The 24585-nt window shown below is 38.3% G+C and overlaps 1 protein-coding gene across 6 annotated transcripts in view; it reads right to left on the reverse strand.

The window, feature by feature from the left end:
• Positions 1 to 24585, reverse strand: part of RIC8B (RIC8 guanine nucleotide exchange factor B) — a 100365-nt gene that overhangs the window by 46636 nt on the left and 29144 nt on the right. For all 6 annotated transcript variants that reach the window (XR_002124002.1, XR_002124001.1, XR_002124000.1 and 3 more), the window contains exons 3-4: positions 17411 to 18019; positions 7400 to 7494 (exon numbers count right to left, since the gene is read on the reverse strand). Coding sequence is in view for 3 of the 6 variants with exons in the window: in XM_019642609.1 (XP_019498154.1) it covers positions 7400 to 7494; positions 17411 to 18019 (704 nt within the window). In the remaining 3 variants the exon portion in view is untranslated. The remainder of the gene's footprint in view (positions 1 to 7399; positions 7495 to 17410; positions 18020 to 24585) is intronic.

A 24585-nucleotide genomic window follows, 5' to 3' on the forward strand; every position in this document is an offset into this window, starting at 1 on the left:
CTTCACTGGCCCATGTTGGTATTATCATTGCGCTCTACCCGGGTGAGGCAGTCGCTTGCTGGCCAATGGACGGCCACTCACGGCAGCTCACGAAAGCGCACATCTGCTGCCGGCCAGCCCCACTGCAGCCTACACCGTCGCCGGTGACTCACGGCAGACCAGCTGCAAGTTGAGCTGTTGTTCACCATCTTAGCTGTAGAGGGCGCAGCGTCACAGGCCCTAATGTGGGATCCGAACCGGAGCCCTGCTGCTCAGAGCTGGCATCCCAAGCCAATTCCTAACCAATGTATCACGTGGCTGGCCCTCTTATTCTTTTATTTATGCTTATGAGTTAAAAGTGTAACTCTAGAAATCAATAACAACATCCGTATGCAAAATAGCACCAAATACGATAATCGGTTTTGTTGAACTCAATGATGAACTTGTAACGACCACCATTTCCTGGACTTCTATGATGCGTAAATATCGTAAATTTGTTACCGGTACATAAAATTTCTTATACTTTATATCTGTTCTTGTGTTCTGTAATTATTTGTTACATAAAATTTCTTGTAGCATAATATGTTAAAAAATAAATGCCAAAATTCCTTTATAATACAAAAAACAAGTATCTAAATGTAAACAAATAAAAATTTGAATTCAAAAATTAAAACAAAAGATTTTTTTTTCCGCCTCAAAGCTTGGGCCAAAACTGTGGGTGCACATTATACATGGGAATGCAAAATACGTTAAGTTAATTGAATAGAAGGTGATACATGGTTTGGGGGTAAAACCCAGGAAGGTGAGATAGGTCATATGGGTTGTAATTTTGAACACAGTGGTGAGGGCTGCCTTCCAGAGATGGTATCATTTAAAGGAGGTTAGGGAGTGAGCCGTGTGCTGTCGGGGAAACAGCTTTCCAGGAAGAAGAGCAAGAACAAAGGCCTGAGGACAGGCACGACGGCATGTCTGAATGCGAAGAAGCTGGTGTAGCGGAACCGCCACACACAGAGAGAGCGGTAGGATTGGAGATCCAACAGGTAAGAGGGGGTCAGATTGGTCTGGCAGGCTTTTATAACTTTAGATTTTATTCTGAGTGAAATGGGGAGCCACTGCAGGCTTTTGCACGTGATATGCTCTCAACTTATGTTAAAAGGATCACTCTGGCTCCTCTGTTGAGAACAGCTGGCAGGACATCAAAGTTGAGAAGGTCCAGTAAGGGTGTTACTATAATAATTCAGGTGAAAGAACAGAAGGATAACAATGAAGTGGTTAGATCTGGACTCATTTGGAAGGATTTCTCAACATGCTAGAATCCAAGGTGCTAGATTTAGCAAGTGGAAAGCTGGAGTTGCCATACACTGAAATGGGAAGCACCACAGGAGGGGTAGCTTTTTAGGGGCAGAGGAAGAGCTGAATTTCGGATGCGTTCAATTTCGGATGTCCATCAGACTTCCAAGTGGAGATGTTAGTAGGAATTAGCTAAAAAAGTCTGGAGTTCAGGGAGAGATCTGGATTAGAGATATAAACAGAGGCATTAGCATGGAGATGGTATTTAAAGAGAGAAGATTGGATTAGATCAATAAGGGAGTGAGTGTGGATGGAAAAACTATGAGGGCTGAGCCTGGGGCACTGTATCATCCAAAGGCTAAGGAGTAGAGGAAGAAATTACAGCTTGTGAGGTAGGAGGAAGACCAAGATAATGGTATCATGGAAAAAAGTAGGTAAGACTGGAGTCACCTGTGACAAATGATGTGGACAGATCAAGATGGGAACTGAGAAACATCCACGGGACTTAGCAACACGGAAGTCACTAGCAATGTTAATAATTGCCATTCTGGTGGAATTGTGGCACTAAAGCCTGGATTCCAGAGAAAATAATAGAAGAATCAGATAGTTGACACTTAGGGGAGTTTCGTGCAAAGGGCAAGAGAAGACGGGAGCAGCAGCAGATAGGGAAGGGTCAGGAAAGCTCTGGCTACATTTATGGATGGAAAGACCCCTGAATGCTGCTCTCAGCAAACCGTACCCTGTTAACCCCCAGTGACCTGGTCACTGTTCTCTATTTCTGTATCTGCCCATGTTTTCTCCTGCCTAGAACATACTCATTCTTTAAGACTAGCTCAAACCCCACTTCATTCTCCATAGTGATTTACTATGCTTTGTGCTGGGTGCTAAGTATACAAAAATACATAAAATATGCTCCTCTTCCTAAGAGAAGGTAGCATAGCATAATTTGTGGAGCAATGGGCTGAATTCTGGGTTGCCTCTTAGTAAAAGCATGCCTTGGGCACATTACATGACCTCTTCCAGGCCTGGGTGTCCTTATCTCTAAAGCAAAGGGAAATAAATTGATCTCATCAGGCTGATGTGAGGATTGAATGAAAAAAGGCATGAAAAGCACTTTGCGTGGCACAGAGTAAATGGCAATTATTCAGGAGCTTTTGAACAGCAGACATATTGCACCGCAGGAAGGAAGGGCAACATCTGGAAGAATGAGAGGGGGGAACTGAAAACAGGTCCCTACGTCTAAGCAGCGGACAAGGCCCTAAAGGAGGGGCTTCAGTAGGCAGTCAGACCAGGATGGTGTGCCTATGTGTGCGTATGCAGTGGGCTGGGGAGATCCTACAGGGGGCTGCCATGATGACGTATACGTTACGGCCAGATGGGCTGCTGAAGACCTTACACCAGAGCTCTGCTGGCCTCTGCACAAAGGAGTAGGTGCAAAAGCCAGGGAAACAGAGATTTCCCAGATGAAACTGCAGGTCATTAATAAATGCCCAGTGAGAAAAGAAATTCGCTCTTAATTGGAAAGACAGAGGGGAGCCATGAGAGGATTCTAAGCAGAGATTTGCCTTTTGAAAAATAACTGCGTGCGGTGAAGAGCGTGAACCAAGCTGTCGGGTTGGGTAAGACTTTCCCACAGGACCGAGCAGCCTGAGCTGAGATGTGAAGAAGGAAGGTGGTCTCACAGATCTGGGGCTGGGTGCTTTAAGGCTGACAGGCCATGGCAATGAGGGAGTAGAGAGAGGCTGAAGTGATGAGCCAATGCTTTCAAAAGGAGAGTGAAGAAAGTAAACCTGTGAGGGGGCTTATCAATAGGAGAAAAAGGATCACCAGGGAAGCACTAGGTGAGGGTAGAGAACAGGTACAGTGGGAATGAGGAAGTGGTCCCTCAGCAAACCAGGCCACAGTGAGTTAGTCCTTTGAATTCTATTAGCAATTACTATTTAGATAATGAATGCACTGGGACACTACTCAAAAATGACCTTGTGATATCTCTTCTATTCTTGTCTTGAATTGTTATTTAACTTTTCATAATATTTATGTCTTGTCTCCCCATTCAGACTCTCTGTTCCTGCAGAGTACGCACCGTGGAGTTCTTCAAGCACCCTGCATGGTGCTCAGAAAACATCTGTCCGCCTAGGTAACTGTTACTCCCAGTGAAGATCAAGTTAAAGAGCTGAGAACTTTACTGCTAACAAAACAAACAAACAAACAAACAAACAAAAATAAAACCCTCTCTCCCCAATCTCTCCAGACAGTAAACTCTCCTTTTTCTGTGTGTCTACATAAGCTTGTTCATGTCTTCAGGTCTCACATACTACTCATCAAAACAATTGCACTTACTTAGAGCCTGTTTTACCCGCTAGCTGGGAGCCCTGGAGGACATACTAGATTGGACTACATTTATCTTTGTTGTCCTAGAGCTCAACATCATGCCTAACTCATAACGTTCAGTTAATAAATATAAACCAAAATGAAATCATCCAATTTTCAAACATTTATTAACTGTCATGTAGAAGTCATTATGCTTAACTAATGCTATGGTGCTAGCCATTTTGCAATATATAAGGATGTCAAATCACGTTATACACCTCAGACTTACACAGTGTCATGTGTCAATTAGATCTCAATAAAGCTGGAAAAAAACACATGCTTAGCATTGTAAAGAGGTGTCATCAGGTACTAAATCGTCCCCTTCGATATGAGATAAAATGAATTGGTCTAAACAAAAAAACAGCAACAAAAAAGCAGGGAGGTAAGTACTTTTTAAACATACTGGCTCTTTTGAGTGAAAAAGAAAAAGCTTTGTAGATGCCAGTGTGCTGAGTGAAAGAAATTAGATTGAGAGGCTAAAAGAAATTAAATCAGATCTGGTCCTCCCCTCTCCTCTTTCCTCCTCTCTCTCCAGTGCACAGACCATCCCATCTTCCCCCTTCTCTCCAAAATAAAACAAACCACATCCACATCCACGTGCAGCTGCTTTTGGCTAAGTGTTCATGCATAAGCTGATTGGTTATGGGCAAGAGGACTGAAAATACTTTCATGCAGATGCAGAGATGAACAGAATTAGGATGTCCTTTAAGGTAGCAAAAAAGGTGGATCATAGCAGTGATTTACTTGTTACCATAATATAGACAAAAGGAAATGAAATGTAACAAACAGATTTTTAAAACTATCTAAGACGCTGATCGGTGACAAAAGGTCCGTCAGCTGTCATTGTGAGCTAACTCATTTTATGTCTCTGTCCACGTCCTCTTGATTTCTCTTGGTGGAAAAAAAAAAAAGCACTGTCTTAGAGAGGCAACATATTAGAAGAAGCTGCCGCTGAGCCCCGTTTTGACTCACTCGTCTCCTAGAGAACCTTAACAGGCTCCTGATATGCATGTATCATAGAACATATCTGGCTTGAGAAAAACTTAGACTAACAGAAAACAGATTTCTCTACACAATCACAGGATATACATAGAAATAAGTTCCTAAACAAAATATCAAAATCATGAAACAATGTTTAAAAAGAGATTTGGAATTAAATATTGGATCTAAATGCCAACATGCCTACTATGATAATAGTGGCAGAAGTAGCAGTGTCGTGGAGTGGTGGCAGCAGCTCCCCCATTTGCTGACAGGGACGAAGAGCTTTATTAATTAATTTTTTTAAATTAAGGTTTATTGGGGTGACAATGGTTAGTAAAGTTACATAGGTTTCAAGTGTACAATTCTGTAATACATCATCTATATATCACATTGTGTGTTCATTACCCAGAGTCAGTTCTCCTTCCATCACCATATATTTGATCTTGCTTACCCTCTATTGATTTCTCATTTAATCATTAATGTAGCCTTTTGAGTTTGATAATAATGCATAACCATACACTATACTGTCCAGGTTTACCTATTTCATTACATTTTCCCTTAAAACAAATCAACATCAAAAGAACAAAAAAACAAAACAAAAAAAACCCTTAGAAAATAACTTTAAAAACATGGAATGTGATGTTACTTTGAAACATTCTGATTTTTTTTCTTAAACGTGTGTCACACACACACGAAGTGTTTTCAGGATCACTACAAATGAGCAGAATTTAGTGGATATTACAATTCTAGTAAGGTTCCTAAAATAGCCCTTTGAGGTTGGTGCAGCTTCCTGTGCATTTAAATGGATTAGCCTACAGTCTTTACTGCCCAAATGATACTAATCACTTTAATTCTGATTAAAGGGACAAGCAGGGCTATTTCAGATAAACTGTCAAGTCAGCAGCAACTTCAATCTCCCATGATAGCCCTTCTTACTTACAGTGTAGCTAACAGAGATTGTATCAGAGCAACTTTTAAGATAAAAGCAAATTGGAAGAAAAATATCTTTAAAAGTTATTTAAGAAAAATAAATATTTATTAAAATTGATCTGTTATCACACACACACACAAATAAAATAAATAAATAAATAAATATTTAAAGCAAATATCAGAAAGCAAAATAAAGAAATTTGATTACTTTTTTTAAAATCCAATTTTTAAAACCCCTATATAGTTTTGCTCTATTTTGACAGATACCAGGTGCTATGTTAAAATATTAAATTCATTCTTCAGAGAAATCCTTAGGAGCGTTTTTGTGATTAGTGTAACAATTCCTATCAACACACTTTCTCCTCACATTTTTGCATGAAAGTTCGTTAACTCGTGATATCTGATTTTTTTTAAAAATCAATTTTATCCTGGGTTTATAAACCTATTTTCTTTTAGTTTTAGCATCTAGATTTCTAGTGTCTCTGGATTATGAAAAAAATTACAGTAAGACAAAAGACGCAATAGAATCTTTAGAGATGATATGATTTATAGCAGTTAATCTGATTATTTTTTAAAGGCACAGACTGAAGAAAATTAAAGAAATTTTTTATCTGTAGCTGCATAAAAAATTAAACTTTTTAATTGCGACAAAAAAATCTTTTGAAGGCTTGCAGGGCAGAGTGCATAAACACAACTTACCAACCAACTCATATCAAATAATAATAAATTGCTGATGATAACAAAAATAATATGGATTTGCTTGAAAAATAACAATTCAGGGTATATTTCATTTTATACCCTGGTTGTATTTCTATAGTTTTATTTAAGCCATATTTTGGAAAACAGAATACTGCACATACTCAAAAGGCAATTTCTGCTATTAAGAAGAATCCAATTTTAAATTTGTAAAGCAGAGTTAATGCCAATTATTTTTTTGCAGATTTGAATTTATTTGAACAGCTTAAAATGCCATTTATGCTCTTGTAAAGCACCATGAGCAGTTTTACCTTAAAGTCAGAAGTCTTGTTACTACAAATGTGATCCAGAATAGAAAGTAGAAGAACTAAAAAAATGTATTAATACTTATTCAGTTGTTCTCAGAGAATGATAAATTTTAACAGCAGCCAATAGCTCTAACAGACAAGTCATAAAACTTTTTTTAATTACCTATTTTTTATACATTAATACTTGAGTCTTATATTTTTTATATTCTTCTTACATTTTCTTATGATTCTTTAATTTTTATATTTTTTAAGAATATATTTTATAAGGCTATATCTTATATTTTTTTCTTATATTATCTTAAAATTTAATTAATATTGCTTAGGATATATTTTTTTGGTAAATACTTTTATAATGAAATTAGTGAGAGTACTAGTTTAAGTGTAGCGATTAAGAGCAGGGTTCCAATCCATACTCTCACTTGGGGCTATGTGATTTCGGAGAAATTGCTTGACCTTTCTATGCCTCAGTTTCATCATCTATTGAAAGGGGGAAATAGCAGCATCTACCTCATAAGGTTAAAAGAAATTAATCTTTATAAAGAACTTAACGTAATGTCACATGCAGTATTCAGTAACTGTGTGCTATAATTATAGTTGTTCTGGGTTTTCTTGTTGAACACAACAAATGCCAAATTATTTTCTCTTACGGGGCTCCGTATAACAAAGTCAAAGGGGCAGAGTGACAGTTTCTAATCAGGGCACAGTAATGACTTCCGAGCTACCAGTTACCCAATTTACTGCAATATTTTCACTTTCTTGTGCTTGTAACAATTAAAATTAGATGCATAAAAACAACAAGAACTGATGATGTCCTTCACTGGGCTGTCAATACAGAGGTTACCTACCTGTGCAGCTCTTCCGTTTTGTCTTCAGTTGGACCTACGATTAGTAAACAATGGCGAAGCACAGCTGCCATGACACGGAACTGGTGAGAATCACTCTGTGGCAAACAAGAAAGAGAGGACAATTGGGGTTTGAATGCCTTAAGGAAGGAGTGTGGTGCTCATCTCATGGCCCATCTGCCCTCCCAAACCATCATTCTTACACCATACATGGCAGAGGTCCGGATATTCTAGGAAGAATTTCCAAGGCGATACTACGGTCACTGTCTCATATGAATGGCAACAGCCACATCCAGAAATGGCTGAAATCAGAAGTTGTTGATCTAACTGCTTCCTTTGGGCACGTCAGGCAAAGAGCAAAATGATCAGTACCCACGCATTTCCCACTTTTACCTTATCTTCAGATTCAGTTCAACTGGGGATCTTTGCCATTTCCAGAAAAACTAGATTCTTTTGTTCCACAGCATACTGTTCCACTTGACTAATCATTATAAAAGTTCATACAGGTGGAATGCTATCAGGTATCTTAGGAGCTGGTGGTACATCCTTAATGAAAATGGCTCATCTCTTTAGCTTTCAAAAGCAATGGATTAAAATCTATAATAGATTGACTTAATTTTCATGAATCTTTTTTTTTTTTTTTTAGCTGAGCCATCCTCCCACCTGTTGGCAGCTGAGCAGCAGCTCACCTTGGACCAGGAATCGAACTGGCAAACCTGTTGCTCAAAGCTTGCACTACTTGAGCGAGTTCTTAACCAACTGAACCACTCGGCCTGCCCTCATGAATCTTCTTAATCTCCTAGTTCCCTCAAATCTTGCTCCTAGTTTCCCCAGAGCTACCAGCAGTGATAAAAAACAAGTGATCTGAGTTTAATCTATTTTTCCAACGTTTGCTCACTGGCACTGGTATTAAAGGCACAGAGAGATCAGAGAGAAGAAGGGGAACTGCAGGAAATAAGCTAGCTAAGCTCTGAATAATTACTTGGTTTACCTCCTCATTTTTTGTGAGATCTTGGGGCATTATAATTTCCTTAATCATCTACGTCAAGGTCATATCTCTCTTCTGCCAGATTTTTAGTCATTAAGAAGATGTAAAATTAGTGATAATTATGATAGAGATCCTAGATATGCTATATTTTAGGAAAGCTCTAATTACTTCAAAAGCTTTTAAGATTAAAAAAAACCAACTTTAGTATAAAAATATAATTGATGTCAAGCATATACGAGGTCTGACAATTAAGTTCGCAAACTCATCCTAGAAAAAGTGCTATACACCTCATTGCTGAAAATCACTATGGTCACTTTCAAAGTATTCCCCTTTGGAAGCTATACACCGATGCCAGTGCCTAGTCCACCCTTCAAAGCAATTTTGGAACTCTTTTTCTGAAATGGCCGTCAGAGCTGTCGTTGTATTACACTTGATGTCCTGAATGTCATCAAAATATCTTCCTTTCAATATTTCCTTTATCTTCGGGTAAAGAAAGAAGTCATTGAGGCCAAGATCAGGTGAGCAGGGAGGGTGTTTCAATCCAGTTATTTGTTTACTGGCTAAAAACTCCCTTACAGACAGTGCCGTGAGAGCTGGTGCATTGTCGTGATGCAAGAGCCATGAATTGTTGGCAAAAAGTTCAGGTGGTCTACCTTTCACAAAGCCTTTTCGGCACTTTAGCCACCTTGTCCAGTTGGTACAAACTCATAATGAATAATCCCTCTGATAACAAAAAAGGTTAGTAACAGTTTTGCGAACTTAATTGTCAGACCTCGTATGTCACATACATATACATCCTATATTTATATATATATAAGTCAGCCCTTCTAGGAAGAAGATGTTTCTTCCAAAATCTAACAAACAATAGGGCACACATTCATTACTCATAATTTGGATGACAATACTTTAAACATAACACCATCATGTGTAGATTGGGAAGAGATAAAGGCCTCGCTGGCATAAGAGAAAAAGCAATGTACTTGGAGTCAGGAGTGTAGGTTGTGACCTTAGACAAATCATACGGCTTCTCTAAGCCAGAGTTTTCCCACATGCATCTCCACAAACATGAGGTTCTTAGGGTTATAAAAGAATTCAATTAAAGATGATACACACGAATGTGCTGTTTCAAGGAAACATAATTTGTAATTCCACATTTGTTTATACACTTGCATGTACACAGTTTTCTCCACTAATCTAATACTTTCACATGTTTAGAGGACATGTTTATAATAGGTGTTTAATCATTTTTAATGTAAATGGTAAGTAAACAAAAAGTGCCCAAATCATAAGTGTACAGCTGGATAAAACTCCACAAAATGCGCACATCTATATACAGCACAAAAATGATGCAATGCCAAGATTATGAACCCCAGAATTCCACTCTTGGTCCCTTCAAATGGCAATCTCCTGCTCCTAACCTCTAACATCACAGGTGACTTTTGTTGTCACTGAACTTTATATGAATGGAATCATAAAACATAGACCCCTTTGTGTCTGCTTGTGAAATTCATCCATTGTTGTGTGTAGTTGCAGTGTGTTCACTTTCATTGCTTGAGAGCAATGCTACTCGAGGTGGTCTGTGGACCATGCTGGTCCGCACCGTTTGTCACTGATCTGCGATGCTATTACAGGAGGTGCATGTGAGCAATCAGAAATTTTTGAGCAGTTTGACATTGTGTGTAATATTGTATTATACAATATACAATTATACAGAATGAAACAAAGAGTTTCATTCTGACAGCTAGGGAAAAAAACCTGGTGTTCCCCACAGTTAGGTTAAGAAAACACTGCTGCGGGGTGACTGGTTAGCTCAGTTGGTTAGAGCGTGGTGCTGATAACATCAAGGTTGCTGGTTCGATCCCCACACGGGACACTGTGAGCTGTACCCTCCTTAGAAGAGTCAACTATGCCTTGTAGCATGAAAGCAATGTGTAACCAATGACCATGCTGTTCCTCAATAAAATTATCATACATACATACATACATACATAAATAAATAAATAAATAAAACTGCTGACAACAATGAATACATTACAACTTACTTATCCATCCTACTTCTGATGGACACTTGGACTGTTTCCAGTTTGGGGTTATACTGAAGAGTGCTGCCATGAACGTACTTTTTTACATGCCATTTGGTATGTTGGGCCATAGGGCACACACACCTCAAGCTTTTAGAAGGTACTGACTGCCTGTTTATACCAATTTATACTCACACCAGTGGCTCTCCAGCTGCATCAACACTTGGTACTGTCAGCCTTTTTAATTTTAGTCACTCTCATGGGTGTGCTGTGGTCTCACGGTTTTATTATGCATTTTTCCTGATGACTAGTAAAGTTGAACACTTTTGCATGTGTCTGTTGGTCATTTACATAGCACTTTTGTAAAGTGCCTGTTCAAACCTTTTGCCTATTTTTCTATTGGGTTGACTGACTTTATTTGTATGGATTTGTAGGATTTTAAATGTATTCTGGATAGAGTCCTTTACTGCATATATGTGTTGCAAATATCTTTTCTCATTTGGTGGCCTGCCTTTATACTTTTGTTTCTTGAACTCATTTTAATGAAGATCAATTTGTTAATTTTTATAGTTTGATTTTTATTTTGTTCTGTTAGAAATCTTTGCCTATTTAAGAAATGTTTGACTTGTGTAAGATAAAGTCATGAAGATAAATCTTCTGTTTTCTTTTAAAAGCTTTATTATGTTACCTTTTATATTTAGGTCTCTTATCCATCTCAAATTAATTTTTTGTGTATGGTATAAGGTAGAGATTTCCAATTCATTTTTTTCCTTACAACCATACAATTGACCCAGTGCAATTTATTAAATAGCCCTCCTTTTCGTCACTGTGCTTCAATGTTACCTGTACCACAAATCAGTTGACTATATATGTGTAGGTTTATTTCTAGACTATTTATTCTACTCCATTAGTCTATGTCTCAACAAATATTTGTTGAATGAGTGCTATCATGTAAAAAGTCTTACTTAACAAAGGTAAGAGTGGACACTATTTCCTACTGTTGGTTATTCTGCTGTGTGACTTTCCATAAATAATTTAACCTCTCTGATCTTTAGTGTCCTCATTTGTCAAACGGGGTTAATGCTCCTGACTCACAAAGATGGTGGAAGGATGGAATATAATTGTTCTTTAGAAAAGATTATACAAGCACAGTTTATACAACTGTCATTTACTTGCATCATGATCTTAGTTTGGATATGTTTATGGCATCAATATTCTCTCTTCTGAAATCATAGTCTCTCCAAAGGTTGAGAAGCAAAAGAACTCCCTTTGGACAAAGGGAGGAGGGAGAGAGAGAAAGCCAACAGGCTCTCTGTGACAGTGGAAATCACTAAAAGAGAGAGAAAAATTCAGGAAATTCTTTGGGGTCTCATTATACAGCTTTTACTCCTTAATTACAGATTCTACTACTGTACTGTTGCTTTTTTTCCCCCTCCTGTATATACTGTAGGAGATTTCACTTTTGTTTTGTAAAGGCACCAATTTCCTCACACGTTTTCATTCAAAGCTTTAACCAATCTAATCAATGCCTGGGAGAAAGTCTGAAGGGAGAATACTTCACTCCAATGAACCCTAATCGGGTTTAATGCTCAGGGTAGTTCTAATTACTTTAATAGATTCAGGAAACGTGTCCTGTGGAAATTCAATTTCAATTCTATAAAAAGTGAAAAGTACACACATACATAGACGCACGCACGCACATGCAGGTAAGCATTCTCACCTGGGAATACAGCTATACCTCAGGTAGCATTTCACCCTATGTTTTTTTCCTAGCCCTTTTGCTTAGCTCTTCTACAATTATTTGTCCTACTAAATTGTATATGTTCAAAAATCTGTCTCCTTACAGGCAAAAATTACTTATTTTACTTCTTCATATTTTTTGCATTTACCATGGGCATAAAGTAATAAATGCTTTCTTGAGTTAACTTACAAAAGGAAATATAAATGTTATAAAATAGAGTGCAATAACTCCAAAAAAGCTAGAAATCTGCTCCTATAAACACTGCTATTAATTTCTTTTAAGCTTCTAGAGAATTCCTTAATAGCTTTGAACATTGAAAAGGTATCATAAACTTTCCCTCCATCCCATCAACTTCGGGCTATTTCTCCTATGTCTTTCAGACTGCATCACATTTTATTGTTCATTAAGCTAAAGCTTACTGAACACTTACTTGTGCTAGGTATGTTGCTTAGCAGAAAGACTATGCCACTGAGGTCAGACATACCCCAAAGATCTAGAATATGTGGCATTTGAAGCAACTGGGCATTGCTGCGGTGACTCTCTTTTATATTCAAGCACATAGAAAATATAAAGAATAGTGAATAATGTAACAAACAGTAGTATATCCACTTGTGTTTGTTTATATGTCTGATTTTCCTATGACCATAAGTTCTTTCAGGGCAGTGATGCTTTATCTTGCATCTTGTGTGCTTAACACAGAGCTGGGCACCTATTGGGCACTTAATGTTTGTTGAAAAAATGGATTCAAGAAAAAAAAAAGTGTAGCACAGCTTGAAGCTTTATTTTTATTTAATTAATATCATGTCCTTTTTTGCACATTTCCTTCAAAGCCTCTAAAATAGTCATGGAACTAACCTGTTCTGTTACAACGTGACATCCCCAATCCCTTCTATGGGCACTCACTGCTTTGTTTCCCTCAAAGAGCATCCTCTGACTGCTCAGCACTTGTACGACTTTTTTGTGTCCACGTTGGTCTGGCTCTAGCATGCCTGTCGGTCCTTGTATTTTCTCATTATATTGCATGGATACCTGGGAAGCACTGCAGAAGGGAATGTGTGCCGAGGGACCCCTAGAATAACATGCTTTCCTCCATCAATAATGAGATTTAGCGAAATGTTACAGCAGGAGGAAGGCAAGACCTTTTCAATTCACTTTTCTAGCGCTCACTTTAAGTCCTGTTAAAGGAATCCTGTGACCTTCTTGAACACACCACCTCTAGGGAAGGGAGAGAAAAGGGGAGGAGGGGAAGGGGAAGGCGAGGCTGACAGCACATGTGGAAACAAGGCCAGCTCCATTTCCTCCTGAACAGAAAGACGCTCCAAATTAACTTGCGGATGGCATCAGCAGACACACAGGAATGTAACACTGAGGCAGGAGCCTAAAAATGAACAAATGGTACTAATTTGCTAAACCTCAAGAAAAACCTAGTCATTAATTTTCTGTTTATGGTGAATTGTAAATGAACAGTCATAAAAATACCTACTCAAACAGTTAAAACCAAAACCAAACATCTGCATTTTCTGTAATAGATCTGTATTCTCTGTGACGGCTGAGCTGTGAAATAGGTAAAGATTTTAAAAAGTGAAATTCCCAGGGTTTGAAAAGGTATAAACTAGCACTATTCTTCTGAAGGTCAATTTGGCAATGAATATCATAATACCTTCAAGTTTTGAAAACCCCTTTGACCCAACAATTCCAGGAATTGATCTACAAGAAAATTCACTATATTATTATTTGAAACAGCAAACAATTGCAAACAATCTAAATGTCTACACATAGGGGATCCCTATGAAGGAATATTCATCAAATACAAACATACTTAAGAGTATTCTTCATAGGGATGTATCACCTTTAACAAATAGAAGAAAGCAGTTGTCAAAAAAATTTTTTTTGGTGGCATAACTTTTTATCCACCAAATTAAATCTAGTTACAATCTAAACTTAAAAAGAAACAATAGCAATAACAACAATCAAAGGTGCTCCTTTTAAAGTGAGGGTGGGGAACCTAGAACACTGCCCACTCATCCCCAGGGGCTACTCCTAGGAACTTTATGGCTTCAAGGAACACATTTGGGAAACCACTACTCTTCAAGAACATTTATTGTGAAAGAAAAAAAAAAAATCAAGATTATAAAATGACTGCATTTTTGTAAAGAAAATTATACGTTTGTATTTACATATTATACAATGAAGAATGGTTAGAAAGATATACATAAAATGCAAATAGTGCTTATCTTTGAGTGGTGGGTTTATAGGTAATTTGTATTTTTTTAGTGCTTGTATGCTTTCTTCACCATAGGCTTTCTATAATTAGCATGTTATATTTTCATAATAAGGAAAATAGCTATTTTTAAAATTATATTTTAAAGTTGGATTCTTCTGTAAAATAAGTTTTCCATATCCCTTTATTTCAGTTGGTATTTTGAAGTATTAACAATTCTTTAGGTGCTTGCTCAACTGAAGAAAGATGTTTTTCATCTGACAATCGAGGAGGTATTAAAATCTGGGTAATTGGACTCTTACTGGCAAGTTTCTCTGCATCCTTTTTATAGATTTTTTTTTTATGCTAAGTTGTGGATACCTCACTAAAAAGTACACTCTGCTGATTTCTGTGTCTTTTCACATGTTGTTCAATTTCTGGGAAATGTTCATCCCCGTTCTTCAAATGGCTAAATCATTCTTAGTCTTCAGGTCTGAGGAGAGAGACCTTCAGAGGTCTTCTGTGACTATACTAAGTATGCACAATCATTGCACTGTTTCTTTCCCAGCATTTAACACAATTTGAATTATGTATCTGTTTACTTATTTGTTACCTGTCTCACCAACAAAACTGAAGTTTTATGAAAGCAGAGACTATGCCTATTATTTGCCAATATACTGCACAACACCCAGCATAATACTTGGCAATTGTCCATAAATATTTGTTGATTGACTGAATGATTAACTAAATGTTTGCTAAAATTTGAATTTGGAGACTCATAGACTCAAGTGGCTTAAAAAAACCTTTGCCACACTCTTGCCTAAATGGGTTGTTAAGATGCTGTTTTCAGGGCCGGCCGAGTGGCACGATGGTTAAGAACTGGCTTGGGACGCCAGAGGGCCCCGGTTCGGATCCCACATGAGGGCCAGTGACACTGCCCTCTACAGCTAAGATGCTGAACAACAGCTCAACCTGGAGCTGGGCTGCCGTGGGTCGCCGGCGATGGCACAGGCTGCAGCCCCTGTGGCAATGGGTTGCCATGGGCTACCGTATGTAGCCAGCAGCCAGCGTGAGCGGCCGTCCAGAAGCTGGCGACTGACCTGCCTCGCCCGGGAAGAGCACGATGATGGTGCCAACTTGGGCCAGTGAAGCAACATCCTCCACAACTGACTGAAGAACAAAAGGACAGCAACTTGTCTGTTCCCCTTCCCCCAATTCCCCAACACTGTTTCCATCCCCCCAATTCCCCAATAAAAATCTTTTAAAAAAAAAAGATGCTGTTTTCAATACTGTTTAAGTTTCTGATAACTTCAATAATAATAGCCCAGAGTCACGTTAATGGGGCACGTTCTATAATGGCTGTGACATCTGATTCACAACTCATAAGAGGCCCTAGATCTGCTGAGATGCCTGCCTGCATCAGGACTACCGATCCTTTCTCATGTAGTGTTTGGAGAATAAACTTTCCAGAAGGAGAATGAGTATTTGCCACATCAGCATTTTCTACAGCTTCTCCCAGCCCCACTACTACTGAAAACAAAAGCACACTAATGAGGGTTAATTTAAATTTGCTGATATTGATTACATGTCATTCCATACATATCCTGATGCACAGCCACTGAATTATATTTTTTTTGTTCAGGAATCTGAACAGTGTGAGCTACTATTTTGAGCACAATACAAATAAAAGGGGCTCCAACAATGGCAAACCAACAGTCTCAGAAGAGCTCTTGCAACTAAATGGAAAACTTAAAAACACCAAAACAAACAGTGTAAGAAAAATAACCATAGAAGGTACCAAATAAGCATAGAGACATAACATTTAAAATACTTCCAAATATTTGGTTTCAAAGCATAAATGGAGCATGTGGTCTTTCCACATCTTTTTCTGCCAAGTCCCAGGAAAAACTGACCATACCTTAGTCATCTAACACAGCTGTTAGGACTGATCTTCAAATATTTGGTTTCAAAATATAGACCTATTTGCACTTTAAAACTCAGATGCCTGCACACTCCCACTATAGCACTACACTGAGATAATCCTTTCAAAGTAGGCTGCTGGCAAAAACAGATCTTTATTCATGGTGAGAGCTGCTTCAAATGGACACAGCAAAATGTTAACCTAAGTCCTAAAGTCATTTGTCAGAAAAGATAATTGCTCTGGCATCGAAATGCTTTAAAAAAAAAAAAGGCAGAGGCTGAATTTCACCAGTTATTTAAGGTTAAGGAGAGAGGGTAAACATGAAATGTTAAGATTCTAGAAGCAAGGATAAAAAGTTTATGTGCGCTTCACTTAACATTGTTAACTTCCTTGAACTATTAAGTTTCTTGTTTAGCATATTGTTCTTTTGGGTACTCAATTACAAACTATCAAATCTGCCTGACTTTGGGTTGCTGGAAGGTCCAAGCCACAGAAAAGGATCTTAGTCTAGAAATAAGTCAAGTGGTTTAAAATAACCTTTCCCATACTCGCGTGTAATTACACTTGTTTTCTAGGACCGTGTACAAGCATGGCTATCTAGCTGTAGTCCTACACTTCTGATAGTTATCTAACACGATAAAGTAACACTCCAGGAGGCTGGGATGACAGGTGATACGCGGAGCATCTTTTAGTCTTCTGAGCAGACGTCAATTCTGATTGACCAATTTCAACTGGCCTGACTGATCTTAACTTTTAGAATGGCAGCCACTGGAAATGCCTATACCTTTATGAACCATGTTGTTTTGTTTCCATTCAAATCTTATAATTTAAACCTTGTTCTTGAAAGAGGCACTCTTCAAAAAAAAAAAAAAGACATATGGTAGTACAACTCAGAAAAGGAACTATATTTGGGATCTTACAAAACAGTCGTCCATCTTCACCCTATTCTGATAAGTGTTACGCAAATGGGCAGAATAAGACTTATAATGGTTAAGAAATTAAGCTTGAGTCACACAACTGATGAATGGGGGAACCGGAAATTTTTTCCATTTCCCAACTTAGCATTCCTCCCTTGCCGGCAGCCCTAGGGGATGGCCCAGACCAATTCAATTCCGCGGTAGGTAACACCCTTCTTAACCTTACCTCTTTATGCACCTTCCAACTGTCTACTGTCACATTGAAGAGAGCTTTGAGGGCCTCGATGGCACAGTCTGTCTCCTGAGGTGAGAGAGGAGGTCCGTTATGGGCTATGGCCGATTCATACTCATCGGTCCACTTGATGCTAAAGGCACTTTCCAAAATCTGGGTTAGCAGCGGTAGTCCCTGGAGCTCGTAGCGCAATTGTGACCTGATGTCGGTGTGCAAAAGTGACAGGAGGAAGAGCAAGCGCAAGTCAAAGCACTTAATGTCACTGATAAACTTTCGGTCCTTGCACTTTCTTAGGAGGTTACAGAGCTTCGCAGCGAGGTTAAGTTCCAGGCTGAGCTGCTGTGCCATCTGACTGTTGAACACTATGTTACACAGACATTTTAATGACTCCACAATAACTGGGAACTCTGACACCTTCTCCAAAGAATCATCCGACTCATTTAGTTTGGCTAGTCGCAGCAGTATCTGCATATTTTCCTTGGTTGTTACAGGAACTAAAATCTTTTTGTCTCTGGAGAGAATGCGGAGAACTTCCAGGCAGGACACTTGACATGTTGTTGGGATGTCCCTTACAAGGACTTTAAATATGCCTTCACAGAGTTTCTGAAAAAAGAAGAATGAGTATGCAAAAATCACTATTTGGCTTAAATGATTTAAAATAGAATGTTTCTCTACCAACGTATTTAATAGCAGTTCAAGATCTGGCTAGAAAAGATTTTTATTATTTTTATATCACAAAATGTTAGAACTGAAAGAGACCTCTTTCACTTTACAGGTATGGAAATTGAGGGCTGGGGTGGTTAAGTCGCTTGTGCTGGGCCAGAGTGAATTAGTGGGGTAGTAAGAGATACATTATGGGTTTCCTACCTTCCAGCCAATATTCTTTCTCTAAAATCACTTATTCTCTTTTAAATTGACTAATTTCATTCCCAAACAGCTTTGTTCTCAGTGGACTTTTAACACCAGACAACATAATATCAGGATGGAAGACAATCAGTCTGAATCATAGTTGTTCCCTTCCCAGAAGTGATGATCAATGCCCTGAGATTTGGTTCACAATTGCTCACAAGTACAGACGCTTGTAAAAAGGCTTAAAGAAGCAGGCATTTCTGCCCAATTTTAGCTGTGCTATTTCTTCTGAATTTATAGTTCTATGGCAGTAGTCTCATGTTTTATAAACCTTAGAACTCTCTTTAGCTAACTAATGTAATAACATTTAGTCATCACGTGACCCCAAAGATCTTCTGCAGACAAAACTGCCAAAAATGATTCTAAGTTGGATTCCAAAGACGGCTTAGCTAGCATATACGATGGCTTTGAGTCAATCACAAAAAGATGCCCCTCTCTATAGAGGCCAAGTGCAAAAGTGTTCCTCCCAGGCGGACAGGTTACACAAAAGCCCTCTTCCTCTGGGCAGCCCTGTGCGAGGGCACATGGCGTGGGTTCCGAGTGTGGGCAAGGTGTTAGCTCCCTGTTCTCTTGGTGGAGAGCATAGATTACACAAACATATGTAGTAGTCCTGGTTCCAAATCTTGCTACCACTCTATCAGAAACAATTTTTTAGGATGGTCCCAAAGTATTCTATCTTGAATTTTTTGAAAAACAGTCCTTTCTATGATTGTCAAATTTAATAACCACTGAGCATTCTCTCAAAAATCAATATCCAGCTTTCTTCTCCATAAACTGCAGGTCTGGATCTCTGAAACTCATGTCTTATACAGTACGTAGCAAGCAGGTTTATAACCATTCACTGCTAACCATTTCTGTACCTGGTACATTTTACAAAAACAGCAGCAACAATTATGACCAACACAAAAGTTTACAAAGTTTCTACTAACCTATCATCAGACTTTAACTCTTTAAAAAGAAAGAGGGTGTCTGTGGGTCAAGCATTTATGATCTAGGCAGGAATTGCAGGCATGTGCGAATTGCAGGCTATGTGCACCTTCTCATGCATCCTAATCATACAGCTATGGAAACGAAGCCAACATTAAATGTGCTATGTTTTCTAGATGAAGGTAGGAAGGAAATTAACCTGACAAGCTAAAAAATTTTTGTAACAATGTCAACTCTATCCCTGCCATACCTGATAACTTCTTACATTTAATGTTTTAATACCATTGTTAAATCATTTTTAAAAACCAATACAGTTTTGGAGTAGGGGAAAGTATAATGTGCCCATTATTGAAAATATGTAAAACAGGAAAAATTTTCTCCAGTTTCAGATCTTTCACATCCAAGACCCAAAAAAAAAAAAAAAAATTCTACATACTATCTCTTACCTGTTACATTCCTGAGGGTGGATTCTAACAACCTTTGCTCCCACATAATTTTACTCAAGAGGGAACTCATCTGCATTTATATTTAACAAGTATGTAATAGATAATTATAAAATGTTATACATATAAATTTTGAGTTCTACATATCTAATAAAACAGACATTTTTATCTCCTTCCTTTTTAAACCAAAGCCAAAAATAAATCAAACAAATAAATCTATGGGCAAAATGGCTCCTTTCTTGCTTCCCCTTCAGACTCAAGAAAGAAAAAAAGGAAAGCATGAATAGAAACTGGAATAAGCAAGGCTATCACACAAATGGACTGTGCAACTCTGGGACATAAGATGGCCACATGAAAGATATTAGAGGTGCCTACAAAATTTATGGTTAAAAACGGCCTCATCTAAAAGCTTGCAGGAGATCAACTAGCAACCAAAGAGAAGAACTCTAGTTTTAAAGCAGTTTTCAATCAGTCCAGTTTTCAAGCACAGTTTTCTTAAACATGTCACTTCTCATTAAGAGACTTGCCTCACCTAATGACTGGTAGGTAGCTTTTGCTATCACGTCTCTAGAATCGTAATACCACTTCTTGGACAATGACTCCTCCCCCCATTTTCTGTATTACGACTTTAAAAAAAAAATCAAAGGCACTCAAAATATAACAAGAGAAATGATATTTAATAGACACGCTCATTGCTTTATTCAATATAATCAATTCTATTCAAAGAATATTATAAAGAAAAATGAAGAAATCATGAACCACATTTGGATGAATCAGAAAAGTTTTGTTTTGCATATGTACAACAAGCGAGGGGACTGAAGAGGTGGGATTCTTTTTTTTTTTTTTACGATTTTTTATTGGGGAATTGGAAGAGGGGAACCGTGTTGGGGAACTGGGAAGGAAAACAGGAGGCAGCATTGTTTACGATCCTTCCACCTGCTGCGTGCACACTGCTTCCATGTTTCAACCGTGCTCTTGTATTTTGCCTTTATTTTGCCTTAACAGTGTCTTTCTGTGCTGTGACTATTCTTTCATTGATTTTACTTCCCCCCAAACATGCCCTGCTGTCTGTCCATTGCGCCTTGTTGCCCGCCCCTAGGATGCTGCTGAAATGAGCCCGGTGTCTTTACGGATGCCTCTGTCAGAATCCCCTTCCCTTTCTTTTCCAAGTGCTCCAAACTGACTCTCTTAACCAGATGTCCTGAACCATTTCGCCCTGTTCCTTCAGCACGGCATGCCCTGCCACCATGTCCACCCATCGGGACGCCTCTTTTTCTACGGCTTAGTTTGAGAACTGAGGGTTCTACATGCCTTTCCAGCCCCTACCTCCTTTGCTTTCTTTCTGTCTGTGCCTCCAACAGCACTCAGTTTGCACCTTTTTATAGAAAGAGCTGTTGGGGCTTCTTGCTCCTTCTCCAGACGCCTCGAGAACAGGGGCTGTTTCATCTGTGTCCCAGTGGCTGGCCAGGTGTGCTATAACTATTTTTAAGTGTAAGATAACCACAAACTCCCAAAGATTACCTGCCTTAAAGTCTACTACCTGACTCTCTAGCACTTTCCACAGACTGACTGCTTTTGTATTCCTCCTCCACCAGCCACCACTGGCTATCAAGTCTTCTCTTCCTCTGTTTGCAAGTAAAATAAACCATCATTATGTTACATTTTAGGTACAAACTATTTTTATTTACTTTCCAAGTATTCATTTCTACAAACTTGGTTTTATTGTTTAACTGATACATTTTTAATTTAAAACTTATTTTGATATCTTAGATAATCATAAAACATGCTTTTTTCCATTAAAATTAATGGAAATATTTTCTGATTTAATAGCTTTTTTACTTAGAGGTCAGATTTTCAGGAATGAACGATAGTCATAAAGGAAAGATTTGGTATGCTTACAAAGTATAATTACTAAAACTCAAAGAGTCCGAGAAAAGGTCCTTTTAAAATGCTCCTTAGCTTAGGAAGTCATGGCTATTTCTATAGTGTGCAAGACCCAGCAGCAGAGATGCAAGAGTAAGATCCCAAATGGTTCCTCAATGCTAATAACGGTATTGCCCCCCAAATTTTAGTAGTTTGCTCCTGAAGTGAAACCCTCGAGTATACTTCAGCAGTGATTCTCAAACTTCAGCATGCCTCATAATCACCTAAAGGGATTGTTAAAACCCAGTCTGTTGCACCTCACCCCGAGGTTCCAGTCATTAGGTCTGGAGTGAGGCTCCACAGCTGGAACTTTTAACAAGTTCCCAGTTGACGCTGCTGCTGCTGCTGGTTCACGAGCCACACTCTGAGAACCATGGAACTGTAGTTAACAATGGCCCGATGTAACTCGGATGTTAGCGGGTACTGGTAAACTGAGAGTAACTGACTGGGTAAGCCCAGAAAAGCAGGCAGGGTGGACAGCAATTAACACCAATACCTTAACTTCTCCTTGACCGTCCTGTGCTGAAGATGTCTATGGGTGGCAGGGATAGGAATGAGATGTCCTTGTCTGGTCACATTACTTTTTCTTAAATGTTAAGAACTTCTAGAGGTATTAAGCATATTACTTGTTTAAGGTCAGGGGTCCTGCGCTCGAAACTTGTTCAATCTACCACAGACTCTAGAATCAGAACAGTGTTGTGATTAAGGGCAGGGGCTCTGGATTTAAATTGCTTGTGTTCAAACCTTGGTTCTTCTACTGTCTTCTGATGGTGTGACCTTAGCAAGTTACTTAGCCTCTCTGGGCCTCACCTACTGTAGGAGTGAAATGATATCACACACGTATAGCACTTAGAACAGTGCCTGGCATGTGATAAGTGTATATTGCAGGTTATCTGTTATATATTATTTTAAGATAAAACCTCAAAGTCCTCAGCTTAGCATCTAGGATCCCCTAACCTGCTTTTTTTTATTTAGTCTCTTCTTTCATAGTATTCCCCTATCAAACCCTTCTCTTTAGCTATATTCCTTTCCGAATTACCTCACATTGAGCTCTTGTGCTTTTTAATCGCCTCCCCTCTACATGCATCCATCTTTTCCCCTCATTGACTTTTTTTTAACCATTCTCCAAAGCTAAGCTTAAAATTCATGTTTGATACAAAGTTTTCCCTAACCATTTCATCCCCCAACATTCTTTCTTTCCAAGGAAAACCCAAACCACAATTTGTAGCAATCACTTGGTGCTCAGCACATTCTTCCTGTTAGTTTTCTTTTTATGAGTTTGCCTCAACTTCAAAAAGCTCTCTGAGGGCAGAAAGGACATCTTTTCTTTTTTAAATGAGAGAAGAAAATGTACTGCAATGGGTTTTGAGTTAGAAAGACCTAGGTTTAATACCCAGTTCTGCCACTGTGCACTTCAGACGTTTTATTTAACTTCTTTGACACTCACTGTCCTCTTTGTAAAATGGGAATAACATCACCTATATCTCACGGGGCTGCTGTGAAATAGACCCTGGGACATAATAAACATTCTTTGAACGGTAACTGCTCCTTCATAATCCCTGTAGCCCTCAGCAGAGCGACTAGCATTAAGAAGTTCCCCAAATCTAAGGTACTAGTAGAGGTCTATTAATGTTGTCTTGACACTTCTTTCTAAGAAGGAAAGAGAGATGTAGTAAAGGTTATTTTTGTGATTGTAGTCGTAGGATGGTTTGCCCCATTGGGTAATAAAGTTTTTTCATACAAGTAGCAGAAATGATGCATCTTCATATACAGCTCTTTTTCTGAAGAGTTTAAATTACTTAAATATATATGTTCTTTAAAATGTAAAATGAATCAAACTATTAAAGAAAACAGAAAAACATTTATGATTATACTAGCTAGTATATTTTATATTCAGTGGACAGACGGGTTTTTACTCATTAGTCAATACTTGATTATCAGTAACAGGTACACTTTAACATAGAGATACCATCATCATGTGTATATAGTCTTGTTCTCTGACTTCTAAATTTAACTTTTAATTTAATTATAAGACTTTCTCCACATTGCTACAGTCCTTATAAACATAAAAACCTTAAGTGAATGCAGTATTAAAAATATGACTGCTGTTCTAAATAAGTCTCCAGCATGAAATACAGCCGAGTTCAGAAAGAGCAGTGAACTTAGCCTCAGAAGGGAGGGCTTCATAATTTTAGTCATTATCATAATATTATTTGCTTATGTGCTTTACAGTTTATGAAAACTTTTATATATATTATATACGTCCCTCAACCTAAGAAATGCTTATTGAACACTTGATATATGATTCTTTAAACGACTGCCTAAGAACACTTAGCTGAGAAGTGTTGATTGAGAAGACTCAATCCTGAGCATGTGACTTCAATGTGATTTCCACTGTAAGTTAATGATCTTAGCTGTTTCTCATTTATTCACTGTGATCTTGACCATGTCACTTAATTAGGCCCCTTCTTCACTGATCCCAGCAGTAGGACTCTCTAGGGCAACCTTCTTCCAGCTCCAGAATGGTAGGCTTTTCACTGTGAATCTGTAAAACTAGGATCAACTTAGGCTTCAAGTACGAAACGAGCAAAACATGCTATGAAGCACATGTGGGCACTCAAATGATCTATCATTTGTACTGTCATATGTACTGTCTTAAAAGGTGATTTCTAAAAATATTAAAAGTCAATTTTTATACATAAAGAAAATGTGTTTGCTTAAAAGACTCACATTTTAGGCTACCAGTCTGGCAACACAGAAGAGGTTAGAAAATACTTTTGAGACAAGCGTTACTCAAAAATGTCTGCAGATTGGTGCCAGTGCACAAACTGTTACTAGACTATGCTGAGATAGGTACGTGAGTTGAGACAGGTATAAAATATTGAGAGGATGCATTTAGAAACCTTTATAGCAATTTGACTTTGCTGTGACACCCAAGAATGTGGTTTATTTTTTTAAATGATTTAA

The sequence above is a fragment of the Hipposideros armiger genome, unplaced genomic scaffold (genome assembly GCF_001890085.2).
Source record: "Hipposideros armiger isolate ML-2016 unplaced genomic scaffold, ASM189008v1 scaffold_71, whole genome shotgun sequence".
Classification (NCBI taxonomy): domain Eukaryota; kingdom Metazoa; phylum Chordata; class Mammalia; order Chiroptera; family Hipposideridae; genus Hipposideros; species Hipposideros armiger.